The sequence below is a fragment of the Magallana gigas genome, chromosome 8 (genome assembly GCF_963853765.1).
Source record: "Magallana gigas chromosome 8, xbMagGiga1.1, whole genome shotgun sequence".
Lineage (NCBI taxonomy): Eukaryota > Metazoa > Mollusca > Bivalvia > Ostreida > Ostreidae > Magallana > Magallana gigas.
In genome coordinates this window covers 24,184,074-24,202,580 of record NC_088860.1, presented here as the reverse complement: position 1 = coordinate 24,202,580, position 18,507 = coordinate 24,184,074, and the positions used below count along the sequence as shown (strand labels likewise).

The 18,507-nt window shown below is 35.1% G+C and overlaps 1 protein-coding gene across 1 annotated transcript; it reads right to left on the bottom strand.

Moving 5' to 3' along the window:
• Positions 1-4,850: 4,850 nt before the first annotated feature.
• Positions 4,851-17,009, bottom strand: LOC105346675 (hexokinase-2-like; the record flags this gene model as incomplete). Its single annotated transcript, NM_001308879.1, is given in 11 exon segments — positions 4,851-5,934; positions 6,185-6,321; positions 6,819-6,958; positions 7,116-7,271; positions 7,558-7,670; positions 7,909-7,988; positions 9,895-9,994; positions 10,380-10,595; positions 11,403-11,542; positions 12,300-12,462; positions 16,762-17,009. Coding segments are annotated over 11 exon segments (1,434 nt in total). The 5' UTR covers positions 16,831-17,009.
• Between the last annotated feature and the right edge of the window lie 1,498 nt (positions 17,010-18,507).

The following is an 18,507-nucleotide window of genomic DNA, read 5'->3' as shown; positions in this document are numbered from 1 at the left end:
TGGGAAATTGTGTCAGGCTTGTGAGCGAAAGCTACGCAATCGGTGTATATATTTCGCTTGAAACCAGTGTCATTTTTAACTTGTTTTGATGCAAGAAATAGATAGTTACGTCCTACCGAAAGTCCAAGGTCTTGCTATAGTGCAAGGTTCTATTATTGAAAGAGGAAAAAGGGGTTTAACATTCTGTGATTGCTGGAGCAGGCACGTAGCATCAGGGGGGGGGGGGGGCCAGGGGGGGGCCTGGCCCCCCCCCCCCACTTTTTCTCGCAGCAACAATTTTTTTAAAATTTACATATAAAAAAATGGATTATAATGGAGTTGGCCCCCCCCCCCCCCCCACTTTTTTGGAGGTTAGTAAAAAATTGGTATCAAAATTAGGAAATGAGTAGTCAAATTGAAGTGTTACCCCCCCCCCCCCCCCCCCCCCCCACGGATTAGGAATTTCATGATTTGGAGGGAAGAAAATTTTGGTAGGGAAGAATTTTTTTTTGGAAGTATAGTTGAGTCTAGCCCCCCCCCCCCCCCCCCCCCCCCACGGATTAGGATTTTGAAGATTTTTGGAAAACTTTAAATTTCCCTTTTTTTGCTGGTCAAGATTTTTTGGATGGGTCTGGCCCCCCCCCCCCCCCACTTTCAAAAACGATGCTACGTGCCTGTGGAGTTACTTTGAATTTTCCAAGAGTTTGTTTAAAGGCAATGTATATTTGTTAATGGGTTAAAATAAAAACAAATAAACACATCACAAACATAGGTACAAACATACATGGTTGCTTTTTTGTTCACTCCGGTATTATATTATGAAAACAGGCACCTTACTATTGGGCGCAGTTTCACGAGATTTTTAGCGGGTTCACCCCTTTCACCGCCCCTCATAGGCGTCGGAACCGGGGGGGGGGGGGCTTATCCCCCACTTTTTTTGCAAAGTTAGACCACAGGGGCATCGTATCCGCTCTACACTCTATGACATACGTGTGTATAAATGTATTCTTTATATATATATCATAGAGTGTAGAGCGGATACGATGCCCCTGTGGTTAGACCTAACCATTAGGCACATAGCATAATAGGGGCTTCAGTCCCCCCCCCCCCCCCCCCCCCCCCCCACTTTTTCTCGCAGTAAACATAATTGATCTGAAATGACAAATTGAAAACATATTGAAATATTGAGAAGTTAGAGTTATAGGTATACTCCCCCCCCCCCCCCCCCCCCGGATTAGGATTTTCATGATTTTGGGAATTGGGTTTTGTCAAGATTTCTGAGGATTAGTCTAGCCCCCCCCCCTTTCAATTTGCTTTCGACGCCACTGCCCCTTACTGGTTTTTTTCCAAAAGAAAATTTTCCAAATGCCGAAATAGTCAAAATATAAGGGGACAGGGTGATCCAACGAAGTATTATATTATGAAAACAGGCACCTTACTATTGGGCGCAGTTTCACGAAATTTTTAGCGGGTTCACCCCTTTCACCGCCCCTCATAGGCGTCGGAACCGGGGGGGGGGGGGCTAGGGGGGGGGGGGGGGGGCTTATCCCCCACTTTTTTTGCAAAGTTAGACCACAGGGGCATCGTATCCGCTCTACACTCTATGACATACGTGTGTATAAATGTATTCTTTATATATATATCATAGAGTGTAGAGCGGATACGATGCCCCTGTGGTTAGACCTAACCATTAGGCACATAGCATAATAGGGGCTTCAGCCCCCCCCCCCCCCCCACTTTTTCTCGCAGTAAACATAATTGATCTGAAATTGACAAATTGAAAACATATTGAAATATTGAGAAGTTAGAGTTATAGGTATACTCCCCCCCCCCCCCCCCCCCCGAAATAGTCAAAATATAAGGGGACAGGATGATCCAACGAAGTTTTTTTCTTCCCTACATCTCTTGCAAGTAACACGAACTCTGGCACTTTGTGCGTGAATACCGAAATATACCGAAATACATGTAAAAACATATTGTTCAATTTTCACTAATCTCTTCAAATATAAGTCCTTTAATTTCATGGCGATTGTATTCGCGATTCATCATCTTTTTAATTTCAAGACCCCCCCCCCCCCCCGAATCTCTATTTTATAATGATTTTCAACTGTTCAAGGCCTTGATGTACACCGAAATTCGTTAACATCGTGATGAACAGGATTCTTTCAGCTCTTATAGAATTTTCAACACAACTTATAATAGTATTTATAACCAAATACAATGTTCACAAACTTTATTGGGGTCCCAAAGTGGTCCTTATACAATTAGATGGGGGTGGACTTCTACGCGCCTTTTTTTTCTAATCATATCGCATCTTTTTGTAGTTCGTAATTTGATATACCAATTTCCTTTCTGATTCATTTTTTAGTTGAATATTTGCCTATTTTTTCATGTATTCAATGTTGTTTGCTTCACAGATATTATTTTGAGAGGTTTTTTTTAAGAGTAAGTTTGAACAACTCAATAATAACAATTAAAATGTTAGAGTTATCTCGCTTTACTCTCTCTCTCTCTCTTAAATATATTATTTATAAATATGAAATACAGAGGAGAACAGTACGTATTCTATTGTTTAGTACATAGAGAATAATACATACCCTTTTCCATATCACATCCTGTATCAGCCCAAGACTCCAATATCAGCCCGAGGGCCGAAGGCCTGAGGGATGATATTGGTCGAGGGCTGATACAGGTTGTGATATGGAAAAAGGGTATTTATTATTATATTTATTACATAATTAGTAATAAATTATGTAAAAAGGCATCAACTTGAACAAATTGAATTTAAATAATATTTGAAAGTAGTCTGTACATGTATTAAATAAAAATATGAGTTCTTCTTGTTTTAACAAACATGAAGCTACAGAAAGGAATTTCTTCAGGTTTTAAAAGTTGACTGCTTTAAAACATTTGCTAGCATTTGAAGTTTTCAACTGCACTTACAAATGTCGACTGTAACTGGAAATGTTTTATTTTTCGTCTGTAAACATGCAAAAAATGCCGAAGCGAAAAAAGGCAGAGGAGTTCCGCAAGGGGTGTGATACGGATCCGTATCAGCCCTGGAGGGCTGATAACCTGTATCAGCTCCGGAGGCCGATACGGATTTTGTGATGTCATCTGTAACACATGTGCAAAAAACCTGTATTTATTACTAAGTATGTAATAAAGTACTGTATATACTTCTAACTCAGTAAATATGCAAGGCATGGATATTAATTTGGTTTCAGCTTAATTTTTTTTTTTAAGTAGTGAATACACAATCACATGTATAGATGTTGATTTCCTCTTTTGTTTGCCTTCATTATATACATGTATATACACTCTCATGATCAATCTGTGCACTTGTATTAAATAAAAATGTATGAAGTTGTCTTAATTTCTTTAAAACTTATTGAAGTTAAAATTCTTTCAATTTTTCATACTGTGGTAGTTTTCAGAATTTGTTGCCTGACTATAAAGTAAAATTTAATTACAGTAATAGAATATATATATAGTGTGAGAGCCATCTTATTATAAGGCCATATGAACTGAAAACATGTATTTTAGAAATCAAAGTTTGGATGTAATCTTTTTAAACTATTGGACAAATTCACTATTGGACTATTAGATTAACTAAATGCAATTTTTTTCACATATAAAATAATCTCTTTGTAGAATCTACTGAATATATCTGTCAAGACTAAATCTTGTTTTACTTCAATTAAGCCCATTAAACTGACTGCATAAATTACTTGAGTAAATGTTTTAACTCATCCTTTGACTGTTCAGAAAGATATTATGCAACATTCTAACAAATACTTTTCCAACTATTTATAAAGGAGGCCGAGCGGGCCAAAACTTTACCGTTGAGTTGTTAACAAATTATCCATCAGATATACTTAATTTTTTTTTTAATTTAGCTATATCCTATTATATAGTGATGAACAATTCTATATATTTTAGCTTAAGATGGCTCACTACACCTTGAAATATTTTCTCAAATCAGCAGAAAATTACTTGATAATGATAGATATCATAATGGATAAGAAGTATTTAAGTCAAATAGGCAAAAATTATGCAATTTTGGATGAAAAATTACATTTTCGAAATATTTAATTCAGTGAACATAAACTCATGATATGCAGTTCAGAAACCCAATACTTAAACCACTGAGCTACAACGATATACAACCCAATCGAACGATATTAACAATTTAACAAAACATTTAAATCGCAATTTTGTGACGTAGTGTCTTTAAAAGTATAAGTCTGGGTGTAGTGAGGTACCTCAATTCTGAATGTTTCTCCGTATCTTTAGAAAGCTCTTCCATTTCAGGAGATCCTTAAAGCTTAAAGATGGCAACAGTTTGTTTGTTTTAACTTGGATATTAACACCGCGTTACTTCCTCTGTCTTAATTAATACAAATAACAACAGACATTGTGAGATTCCATATCATTCTGTTTATTAATGATAAGTGAAAAAATTATTTTAACTATGTCATGTCTGGTAAGAAATGACTCAAAAAATATTGAATATGAACACAAATGAGGCAAATGGAAGGTTAAAGACACGGGTAATCCTATCTTTTAATATTTTCACTGCATTTATAAAGGAATTGATATATACATTTATTTGCAATATTATTAACATAATAATACACAGGACTTGTATAAAAATTTATAAATAACATAAAAATGAACCTATGTTCGTAAAACAAACAAGAAAGACATTAGATAAACCTTTATCACATTTTGGGCTTTAAAAAAAAAAGGAAAATAATATTCATTGTCAAATTCAATTACATGTTTAATATTTTGTAAATTTTGTTTTGGAGTTAATGCCTCTTGTCAAGCCTAAGTCTGAAACTAAATGCTTGACTGCTGAATGATTTAAAACGGTGAGAGATGTAGCTAGATGCTTCCTAAATACACAGACAAAGCAAGTCCGTCATAAGCCACGAAGAAAATGCAATCCTAAAAACAAGGAAAAAAAAAATCCAATTTCTCTTGGTAAAGAAGTATGGAAGTTCTTCAATCTATAGACAATGAACTACATCGTATGATCAGGTAGGTCCTGAAGTGATGCTTTTTTTTTTCTTCTAGTAGGAGGGGCATGGACAAATGATATAATGATGAGTTGCACCCAGAGGCTGTTGTTTGGACCAGCCACAGTTTACTGACTGGCTGAGGGAGAGGGCATCTTGTGATGACCCTAAATGACCAGTATCAGTAATTGTAGCTAAAAAAGCTTCTAATGAAATTTGTGTCATATAACAAAAATATGTATAGCAAGTTAAAAACGATTCCATGGATTAAAAAGTCCATGAAAAAAAATAAGTTTATGCTTCAATGATCGCAAAAAGAACAAAAAACAACATTTGTAAAACTTTTTGGGGGTATGTACATCTATTTGGATTTATTGTTCAGTGTTCACACAATGCAAGAAAAAAAAGAAACTCAATTATTAAAAAAATACTTTCAACACGAATAGACTAATATATTCGACATAGCAAGCAGACGTGCGATCTACTTGAGATTCCTTTGCACAGAGTGCATTATTGATGTGCTCTGGCAACCAAAAATAGCTATGACTTGGAAACAGAATTGCGCAATACTGAGGAGCAGTACGAGAGTTCAGCACATCAATACCTTTAATATTTTATATAAAATAAAAGCAAGCTGATCTCACAAACTGGGGGCTGGATGGCAACCATGCTTGAGATTTCTGAGAAAGGGGGATACATCTCCACCCCAATGCTACTAGTAATCTCTATAGGGGAAAGATGCTCCCACTTTTAATTTGTAGAGATTATCATTATTGTAGGTATTGCAATGTAAACAGATATGGAATTTTTGTTAGTTTTCTAGTCCATTTTCTCCTATACTCTCTTTCCCCGACTCTCGTAGTCGATTGGCTACAGCTGTTACAATGGCTGCCCCCTTTCCGCTGCCGTCATGTGACAACATTAGTTTAAACTGAAAAATATAAACAGGAAACTTTTAAATATTAGTACATTCATTTTCTACACATGACAATAAGATTAGTCAGTTGTCAAGTACCATTCAATTTAATGATAAATATCATTTGACTTATGGATTTGAAGATTAACAATAGTTAAGTACCATTGTTCGAAATCATTTGATTCAAAGGAACTTATACAATTCACACATGGCATTAACGCCCATGATTGTCTTTATTCAGTCTCCCTCACACCCCGTTTTTTACCTTAATTCCAGGTTTTACAAGTTGCTGAATTTTTTCCACCATGAGATCATGGAAGTGGGGGTGGAATCTGTACAGGGACCCATCAACTGCCACCGTCACATCCTGTCGGTCCATCTTATTCAGGAGAGCAGCCACGCCTACAGAAACAACGGGATATTGTAGATTCTTCTTTTAATGCTTATTCTAATACTGCCTTGTATGCTATCAAATCATGAGAATGTAAAATTGCAAGCACCAAACTTTTGTTCCATATATAGTTTTCTTCAGTTTCCAACTGTCAGAAAATAAAAGGCAGATTTTCAAATTTGCTTAAGATACCTCTTAGATAATAATTCTTCCCATTAATTAGAAATAAAAGAAGTTAGTGTTAATTAGCTGAACTGGGCCAGCGGCCATAAAACTACAGATGAACTTACTTTTGATCCCAGTCTCACTTTTACAAAATGAATATGTAGCAAAGAATTGAGACTGTGATCAAAAGTGAGCTCATCTATTTTGAATCTCAGTCTCCCTTTTTCAAAAGAAATATAAAGTGGAGAACCGAGAGTGAGCTTGCCTAACTTTAATGGTCCCTGGGCCAGTTCTCTATGGATCAATGTAAGCAATTAGATCTTGCAGGGACATACACACTTACCAACGGAGGCTAGGAAAGCTGCCCGCGTGGACACCAAGGAGCAGACGTACTGAGCGATCCGACAGTCCTCATCGGAATATTTCTCTAGAGCCAATTCCTCAAACACCTGTTTGGTGTTCTTGAAGTGATCATCTACATCACTAAAATAGAAAAAGAGGAAAATCTTCACATACACAAACAATTTCATGTATCTTTGTATAAATTTTTAGCCAGTACATGTACTTAAGATCTTTAAAAAAGTTGAAAATAGCAAGAAAAGTACATTTTACACTTTGAAGCTTAAACAGATGTACGAACCTTTCAATTTCTGAAACATATTTTGTATAGAAGCGCCCCCTGGTGGATAGTTCTTCTGATCCTTTCCCGCCAAATAGAAGTCCATGCTTCCGTAGCTTCTCCAGGGCCAGTCTGACGATTTCTCCCATGTACATACCAGAGATCATTTTTTCATATCTGGGAACCAAAAAACAGTTAAAGATTATTTATTACAGTACTAGTCTTAAAGGGAGAGATAGTAGCAAATAAAAAATTGTAGAAAACAATTCATTCATAAAATAGTACAAATGAATGTACATGTATATGGCTGATCAATTGACTATATGAACAGTTTTGAATATGATGATGGAAAGCATGAAAAAAGAAAGACATTGAGGTTTTCTGGTTTTTTAAAATTCTTACTGGGCGAAAGAAGAATAATTAAATAATTTCTTAAAGTGAATAAAATTGACCTTTGACCTACATTTGTCTTCCTGGGTTGATGGAGTGTTTGTCCACCTGTCGGTCATACTCGGTCTTGACAAAGTCCAGACACCCGTCGTCTCCCAGTGCCCCCCACTCTGTGTTGATCATGACCTATAACACAAACAGTAAATAAACTCGAATATATTTAGGTTATAGTATAGAACTCAACGTCAAATCAGCTATCTGTGCTATTTTCATATCAACAATAAACCATAAATCAAAGTTGGTCAATAGATTCCATGGAGGGAATTCCAACATATAAATCACCATATTTTTAAGGATTCTCAACAGTAATTTTGACATAAATCACAATAATTTACGATATAACATAATCGAGTTTTGAAGTTACCTGTTTTGGTTCATTGTAGTCCCCATCCCATAATCCCACATTTTCTAGTTTTTCAATGTAGCAAGCATTAGTTCCTGTGCCTATTAAAAGAAATGCAAAAATTCAACATTGATAAATAATAATTATTATTAACGAAAATTTGTGAGAGACTGTCATAATTATAGCAGACTGCATACTGTTTATACTTTTTGTGATGCATGTTTGCGAAAAATTCAAATACCATGTACATATTATTTACATGGGAATATCATTAAGTCAGAGAGCTAGTGCAAATTTTTTTTACAATAAAATTTCTTTGAAGAAGAGGAAATCTGTTTGTAATTAATCTTTTTTTATAAATTTTCATAATCATTTGGAGTTAAAACTGCGCATTTCCCACTATTTTTACTTCAATTCCTTGTGCAATGTTCATGTGCATAATTGTAATTACCGATATTCATTGGAGCATAAAGATAAAGCCAAACAAAAATCCCCTGAAGCGTTAAGGGATTTTTGAACCATACATCTCGCCATCAAGAATCTTTGAAGGATTTAGAAAACGAGGGTTTTTTTATTTTTAATTTTTAAAATGACACTCTTGCATCTTTCAGTAATTGTTCTTAAAACTCGTCCCTCGTTGCTTAGTACATGCATGTGTAAAAGTCTGCAGTCAACAGATACTAGTCAACATACCAATGATATAACTGCATGGTAGAACTCATGTTCTTCGAACCGTTAAAAACGCGGTTATTCAAAAATGTAATTACCAAAGAGGTCTGTGTTCTAGAAATAGATTGAGCCATTTTATCAGTAAATACCGGTAATAAAATACATATGAATATTTATTATTAAGTAAGCCTGTTATAAAACTACTACGCACTTAATATTACCAGGAAATCAATGGTAAATTTAACCTTAGTTTGTACACAACCAACCATTGACATGGCATTAACTGTATCATCACACAGTTGTGCAAACAGGACTTAATTAAGAGAAAATACATTTATTTACAGTCTGTTTTTACATGTACTTCCTTAGTGTACTATGTTTCTTAAAAATGATTTGTTTACATCAAGCAGCCTTAAAAAAAATAACAACCCGCCCAGCACCAAAACTTAGATGGATGATAAATCCCCCCATATGTCACATAGCAATGAATCAATGCTGCCTATACAGTTAACAAAGACAGACGTTTGTCAACAAGTTTTGTGTGGGCATGTAAGAAAAGGGCTGAATAAATGTAATAAATAATTGTGAAAAGATCTCTCCAGGATAACAAAACAATCATATCGATCTCGTATCAAACTATAAGCGTTTTGTTCACGCTTCGATCAGATAAATATTTTCAGTCACTGATAATACAAAGGGGGAAAAGTGCTAAACATACATGTATTTGTTTTGTTTTAAAAGTAAGGAGAGGTACACATATGGTGGTCCATGTCCTGTATTCACACTTCGTGACTTGGCCATTGATTTTACAAAGGAATATTGGAAGATATATTACAAATACAAGTATAGTCAAACTTTGTTATCTTAAACTTGTTGGGACTGTTTAAAAACTTTGAGTTTTCAGAGTATTCGAGATATCGAGGGTAAAATACTTCAAAAATAAGGGGTTGAGACTTACAAATCACTTCGACATTACCATTATATTCAAGATATCAGTGTTCCAGATATCAAAGTTCAACTGTATTTCTTTAATTTGTTGATATTTATGTTAAAATGCTTGCATAGCATGAATTCACCAATATTTGTCTGCAACAAACTGCTGGTTTATAGTTACATGTAGTTAGTTAACATTTTAAAAATCACAAGGAATGAAACCTATTGCACATCCTCAGTCTGTCAAACATGCATTTGTTTGGTTTATAAGTACATCCATTTGATGGTGTTTCTGTACTCACCTAGTACATACTCACGGTCTGTTTATACATGTATTTTTTTTTGGGGGGGGGGGGGGATTAAGTAAGGAGAGGTACACAAATAGGATAGTTGTTCTGTACCTACCTAGAATTAGACCTATTGCACAATCTCGGTCACTGTGTGCACATGACATCAGTGCACCAACTGTATCGTTTATCACAGCTAAGCATTCCACATCTATATCCTGTCAAAACAAAGCACCCAAATCAGCTACAAAATGTCAAACGTAGCTCCAAATGTAAACCAAAATAAACTAAAATAACCCCCACTACCTCCAAAATGTAAATCAAATTGAACTCAAATGCCCTCTCTACGTCAACGAATTTAGGCATCAGTACAATTTCAATAGTTTTGAGTCCAAAGTTTAAATATTAAAATAAAGTCATTTAGATCATTTTTGTAACACCCTAGGTCACTTTGTTTGAGAACCCACCAAATGAATTTTTATCTCAAATGTGGAGGGTCCAGAGTCGGCATTTTTAAACTGAGTCATGAATTACATATCTTTCCATTCAAAACTCTCTAAAGCTTAAGCTAGACTGTAGTCTTCTATATTTGACGAGACTTACCCCCCTCCTTTTGATTGCTTCGTGGAGGAGTCTGACCACATCCTCCCCCTCCACCCCCTCACATTTGAAGCCTTTTGTCCACTGTGTCAGGATGGCGTGGTTCAAACCTATCTGTTTACAGGGGAAGGAGAAGGTGAATCCCAGGGGAATTTTCTCCTTCAGTAGATCGTGGTTGCTCATGAATTTGTGGATGCATTCTGCGATGTGGTCAAACAACTGAAATAAGATTTATTTTGCCATCAATCTAAAATGTTTAATATATCATGTATACAAATACTTACAAAGAAATTCTGTATAAAAACATTTTCACAAATAGAGTACAATTAAAATTTTCAAACATTAAAAATAATGACAAAATTATTCTTTATAAAATCGATTTCATGGAGTCAAATTTTTGTTTTTTTGCAGTAGTAAAGGTCATGATGATTTCAACATCATCAGTTAATTTTTTTTTTTTAATCTACGCCATTAACAAAGTGATGAAATTAACACCATCATATTTCCCCTATCTACTGTAAATTAATAGTGTTCAGTAAGCAATTGCTTGTTAAACATGACTAGGTCAGAAGGTTCTGTGAAGTTGAGTTTATGTGCTCACTGGTGCTCATGCATGGTCAAGATTCCAAATCATGAACAAAGTGAAATCAACACCATCATCATTTTTGTGAATCAAGCGTAAATTTTGTTCTTTAAATAGGTACATACTTGTTGCCCACAACAAGTCATAAGCAATAGCATCAACGGTATACAGTGGAATCATTTAATTTTGTGGGGGCCAATTTTCATGGATTGTGGGTTTTTTGCATATTTGTGAGAGTGTAATTTCGTGGATGCGCCAGTTTTCAGTTTCAGATATGGTAAACTTACTCTTTTATAATTAATTTTCGTTGAGTATGTAAATTCGTGGGCGAGGGCTACCCACGAATACCACGAAAATTGAGCCACCACGAATTTTAATGATTCCACAGCATATTGTTATACAAGGAATTAGCAGGTCATAATGTTCTGTGGGGTTGAACCTACTTGTTCACCGGTGCCGGTCATGATGTGCTGGGGGATCAGGTAGATCTTGCTCTCCATGGTCACTTCCTGACCATTCAGGTTTATGAGTAAAACCCGGAAGTTTGTCCCACCCAAATCCAATGCTAGGAAATTCCCATTTTCTGCAAAACACAAAGTAATCACCCATATGTGAGCATCATTCACAACAAGCAATTTACTAGAAAACCAAAAACAACCCATATCAATGATTAATTTCACAAATCTAATTATTGCAGAGATGGGTTTGTAATGCAATCAATACACATTTGCTGAAGTAACAGACAAATGAAAAAAAAGTAGCAATTTGCTAGGAAGGGAATATGAATAAAAACAAATAATTTGTTAAGGATGTAATATGAAAATAATGAATAACTCAAATGATTAACTATTGCAGGAAGAAGAAGCAGCCATTTTTTTTATTCCTAGTATTTGATCTAATTGAAATGTACTGGTAATTTATTACATATTTTTTTTTATCTTTTCTTACAAAAAATTTAATTATGATTATACGTTATTAAAAATTTGGATATATAGAGTACCCAATGCTTTAAATTACATCAAAATGTGTAATTAATTACTGGTACACTCAATTACAATATTACACATTAATTAGCATTACTCCATCCCTGTCTGGAATTAACTGGAGCCTACCTGACCCATCCAGCTGATTATTTCAAAGAGGGGTTTATGACACAATAAATACATAATCGATACAAATCAATACATATTTACTGAAATTCAGTTGAAACACCCCCAACCCCCACACCCCACCTGAGCTATCTGGCTGATTATTGCAGAGAATTAGAATATGATCCAATAAATACATATTTACTGGAAGTCATCCCAACCCCCCAAACGACAAATGAAATGGGGTCTTACCTGATCCGTCGGGGACGTCCCTGACGTAGGTGGGGTACATCTTGACCTTGGCGGTGGGGTTGGTCTCCTTCCCGAGCCCTTTGTTGAACTCCCCCAGCATGATGTCCATGAGCCGTTTGTAGTCCTCATCCTTCAGAATGAATGGACGAACTAGGTTTTCTACCTGTAATACAAAAGCAGCAAAATGTAGGATAAATCAACAAATTTAACACCGTCACCTGCATCAGTGCCTGAGAAATTGTAATTTTTTTTTTCAATCTTAATGGAGACAGTTTCCCAAGATGAAGTATTCTACGGAGAATCCTTTTCTCTCATTTTTTTTTTTAAATTACCGTGCAAACGTCTTCTCTTCGTTTTAAAAAACACCCAAAGGGCGTTTTTATTATTACTCGGATGCAAACAAGTTCCATCTATGAAAAAATTTCAGCAACTGAATGAACATGTTTGTGTTTTCTTCGGAAATCAATGAAAGAACTGTCTGGAATGGAAGGTTCTCCAAAGCCTGATGTTGCTATACAAGTATTGATTGGAAATGTTCATCAGAATGTATGAACTTGACAGGAATTCCTAGATCAACATCAAACACCACTGCACAGTCTGATGGACTACTGCAGAAAGCCCGCAGCGCAAATAAAACGCAATGATTTGACAGAATCTGTCGGAGAAAACTGCGCAGATCTGTTTTTATGCAGTGAAATCATCAAAAAAAATTTGAAAAATGCTATGAATCAGTTGTCCAAGTGCATGAAAACTTACACTTCAAAGACAGAGACATTTAAGATTCTTCCTTCTATTCTGATCTTAAAATATTACTGGTAAGTATACATGCATGTGCGGTTACTGAATCATTATATAATTGTTTTAATTAAATTCATTTACCCATGGTACATTGTAATCCTCTTTCTATACAGGATACAGGATAAACCTTAATCATCAGTTTTATTGTCTCATTTTTTGATGGATTATAGCTGCAGGGACTGCTTGACAATTACGATAAATATCAAACCCTGATGGTGGGTGCCTTTAATTAACTTAAGGGGGCAGGTTCAGTGTCCACAACAGTCAAGGACAGGGGACACGGGTCAAACAACTCAATGACCAGACCACCAAGAAGACAGGTAGGAGATATGTCATATACCAAGGACAGACAACAGGTACAACAAGTCCACAGCTCACTCCCCACTCCCAGCACTGTCTAACTTCATAGCCACGTTGTTGACAAACAATCAATTACATCAGAATTCAGGCAGGTAAAAATTTAGTGCAAAACTAGCCTTACAACAAGGAGAAGGGTTCAATGGGGTCATTTTAACTGTCTGGTAAATTTCCTCGCTAGCATTGAACATAAAACACTTCTCTTACCTGGATTTAATTCCTTCACTGATTCATCTTACAAACTCTAGCGGCACTAAATCAGCTAGCCGGCTCTGACAGCTAGTGCACTCCTCCATTTTTATCATATATTTTATCAGAGCTATGGGGTCAATTTCTCTAGTTAATCTGACCCTGATGAACTTACTGTGGTCTGGCCTCTTTCCTTAGACTTAGTTGACCGTTTCTTGGCGGGCTTTTTCTGACTGGAACCCTCTTTAACTTTCGGTTCCTGGCTACTGGTATCCGGCAACATGTTTTACACTTATGAACTGTGCACCGAGTCACAAAGGTAATAAACAATATCCGGTTCACATACCAAAGAATCTAAACACTGCACGCTACACACTAGAATCACATGTCTTACTCAACACTACTTTTAACAATCAAGAGTTTAAAAAAACAGATATGATAGATTCTTCTTAGTCGTCTCCGTCTGTTTGACCTTCAAAGAGAAGGCAGAGGAATTTCTGTCTGTCCATGTAAATATTGATCTGCTATCGGCTGGCAAACTGCCAATGTTTCCCTTAATGAGATACAGAGGCAGAGAGTTCTGGGTAATTACATAACCTAAGTCATGAACCATGACAGGACAGCTAGTTTACTTTGGTTATTCAGTACATGCCATTCAAACAAAAATAATTCCTAGTTTGAATTATTTCATCATTATATATTCAGTTAAAGTTTTACCTGTGTACTTTTGAACCCATATTTATTTTTTAAACTTTAAAATGTTAATCAAAATTTCAACACCTGCAATCTGTTTATTATAAAACATGCATACACCTACTGATAAGGTTTTCCAAAAAGAATAAGCTTTAAAAATGTCTGGAACTATTCTGCCAAAAGATATTGGCATGAGACCAGACCAATTGCAGTAAAACATAAAAGAACTGATTAAATCCTGAAAGGTTTATAACAGGTATACCAGCACTTAGTTTGTTTTGAAATAATGAATTACCTTAAAGGTCTAAAAGAAGAAACAAACTCAATGTAGAAAACACTTTGTAAACAAAACTACAGCCATGAACCTTTGAACACTGTAAATGAAAGTATCAAACATCGAACGATTTAATTATGAACATGCAATTCAAACATTGGGTTTTTACCAAGCGAGTCCTTTTTGAAGCTTTTCTTTGAAGCAGATCTGTTCCTGGCATTCCTGCCTTAATGAAAGTTCAAAGTTGAAATATAGAAACTGCAAGTAGACTCGACTCATTTAATGTAGATGACGGCCATATAACCCTGCAGTCACTGTGACTTCCTGGTACACATATATTTCCCCCAATGAAATGATGGATAAAGTGTGCAGAAAAGTCCAAACTAATGTAAAACTCAATTAAATTTTCCACTGCAAAGTAATTGTATAGAAATATCTCCACCCAAACACCGGTCTTTACACTTCACCAACTTTTTTTAACAATTATGCAATTTATGAAAAAGATGTCATAAGATCTCATTTAAAGTCCTCCAACCGAACCGATTGTTGATCCCGCTGGCATTCCAAGAATAAATATCTAAAATTAAAGTCGACACAACAAATAATCCAATTAACAAGTTTTTAAAAGAAAAGTAACAATTTTGAGCACTGTTAAGTTCGCTTGGTAAATAAAGGATCTGCCAGTATAAACACTCAACAGGAAATAACATAACCCTCGATCGTTACTTCGTCATACTAAGCTTTACAAGTACACACTGTAATGAACTTCTTGTATATCAAACTTCCTACCCGGTGAATAACTTGACGTATATATTATACGTATCAAACTCACAACACCCACACACTAGGATCATTAATAAAATTTAAGTTTTAAAAAACATGCAAAGTCTGCATTTTAAAATGCGTGCATCTATGTCAAATATCCCATCTTGACTTATATCATATATAATATCAAACACCCAACACCGTAGTGTTTTTTCAAAACATGCAAACTTAACATTTTTAAAATAAAAGTATGTCATATCAAATATTCCATTACTTGAAATTTACAGCTTTTTTGCATGCAATAGGTTTTTTGAAAATTCTTTTTGTTCAATTGACACTTGTCAAAACAATGACGCTTAAATTAATTTGATACAAGATATAAAGTAAGTGAAAGCAAACAATTTTATCTTCAAATTTCACAAATAACGTGACATTACAGCCCTAAAATCTTTATTGCCCGAGTAAAACTGGTTCTTACAAAAAGATCCTACAAGATATCAAAAATATCGCCTGTATTCAATTCTCACTTTACACAGTATACAAATAAAAATTTATGGAGCAGAAACCTTAATCAAACCAGGTCAAAGCCCTTCGCACCCAACTGGAAGCCTTTTAACCAAACAAACTTGATTAAATTTAAAAATAAATGCCCAGAGCATGCACAAGAAAAATAGATAATTTCAAATATATCAAAAAAATGAAGAAACAAACAGTCAGTTTGATATCAGTCTAAATGAAATCTAACTATAAATAAATAAATAAGATAAACAAAACATTTTTTTTTTTTTTTACATAAATGCGATGCTGTCTGTGTGGTTTAAACATGTTATCAATATTTTCTTCCGCCAGATACTGGGAAAGCCGTTGAACTCTTCCTATGATTATACACACCCTTTTTTCCAACCAATCAAATTCAAGGAGAGGGACACACCGACCTTTCGCAATACAAAAAAGAAAACAACAACACACACATTGCCCGGCATTAAATATGTAACTTTCTCAGCAGAAAAGGTTTATAAGAATGAAATGATTAAAAAACAGCCTCATAGACCCATTCTGAAACCTTTCAAACTAAAATAAATCCTGGCCTAGTGCCCACATAGCTAGATTCTGTCGGACATGCAATATGTAACAGCTTGACATATGTCATGTTTCGTGAAATTTCATTTATTGCAGTCAGCCAAACATTCCAAATCCTTTGTAGATAAAACAGATAGGCACATTTTTCATTTATCAGCAGATCAGAACACAAAAACTTAACAATTTCAGGTTAGAAATCTGAATCTTATACACTTGTCCCTCATTAGTTGAAGTAGCTGACTGAAAGGTTTATATGAGCAATGGTCAGTGTGACTAAAAGAGAGGAGTTATCATTATGAACTTTACCAGCATATCCTCATAGTCGGGGAGGATTTTGAGGAGGGCAGCCAGTACGGTCTGGAATTCCCGGCCCATCATCTTCTTTGCCGCCTCAAAGACCTCCTCGTTCTTCACGCTTCCCTCCATTCCCGGCTCACTCACTTTGACACCAGCAGACATTTTTGAATTCTGTGTGTATATGTGTTTGTTACACAAAAAGTCCTTGTGGGTTATTTCTTCTTTTGACGGGAGTTAAAGAGTCTTGTAACACTTCACACACACACCACGGCCAAGCTCAGCTTGTATTTAAAGGAAGGATTACTGTTCTTAACAATCCTATATATGTACCGTATACAACTGAAAAACGTCACTCATAGTCACATGACTAATCTAGAGGACCAACACAAAACAAATCCTGAATTCAATGAAGGCTGGCTAGCTGTTTCTCTATACAGAGCTAAAACATGGAAGAAAATCAATTTATGTATGACAATTATCATTTGAAGGCTTGCAGGTCGATAAATCCACTCAACTGAAACCATACAGAGCAGCTAGAATCTGTTCTGCTCAGAGGCCATGTGGAGAAGATTGAGAAAGCAGTATTTGGATGTATATAAGTAATTTTTAGAAACTTAAAAGCTGTCACATAAATGATAATTCATGGACTTTATTACATATAGACAACATTTTTTTTTTTGAAAACATAATATTGTTCAATTTTTTTATTTTTTCATTACTGAAAAACACTTTTAACAAAAAATTTATCTTTTGTGTAGACATTGATATTGCCCATGGGAGAAGTACTGCGATATCGGTATTTGTACATGAATGAAATAAATTGACAAACAGCAAAATAAATGGGGAGGAGAGAGAACAAATGAAATTGTTTTTCTTAATCTGAGTTTTTTCTAAAGCCTTGACATTCAAAAACGTGCTGACCTGAGTTACATGTATTTACATGAAAAACTACGCAACAACCTTACTGTTATTAATTACACTAGATAGACAATCCTTGTGATAATTTCATACTATTTTAAAGAGAAAAGTAATAGTTTTGTCAGGAGTTTTTTGAGCAGTGAGGGTTGGGAGAAAAAGAGGCCCATGAGCCACATTGCTCACCAAAGGCTTTTGTTTCTATGGTGATCATAAAATGAAATTCTTTCAAGGCAGATAGTACAACTGAACTCATCTTAACATAGGATACAAGAAAAATTAGGTTAGAGGATGGGGATTCCTATAATTATAGGCTATATCTTGTGGAATAATGTATCACTTAAGATTTATCATATATATATATATTATATATGTGTGTGTATCGTTGCTTTTGTCGTAACACAATAAGGACAAGAAAAAATAAAATCTAAGGGTCTTGGGTTTTTCTTTTTGAGGCCCCTTTTTTAACATATTTGTTCATCAACTCATGTATTGAGGAAGATCAGAAACAAGTTCTTACAAATTGTAAATACTTCTTATACCAATAAAAATATCTTGCCATAAAAAAAAACATACCCATAGTACATGTACCTATAAATAGTTTGAATAAAACAAAAGAACACTTAAAGTTTTTATAAATATCTGAGAAGTTCGAAGATAATGATCTGATTTTGTCATGGGTATATCTTCTGATATTCCTCAAAATAATATGTTTTAAAAATACTTGCAAAAAAGGTTTTGACTATTAAAAAATAAACCAATGTTTTCTACCTAGTAGATACCGTACAATGTATTCATCCTGCAGAAGTTTGTTTAGTAATTAAAAGACATACACACTGA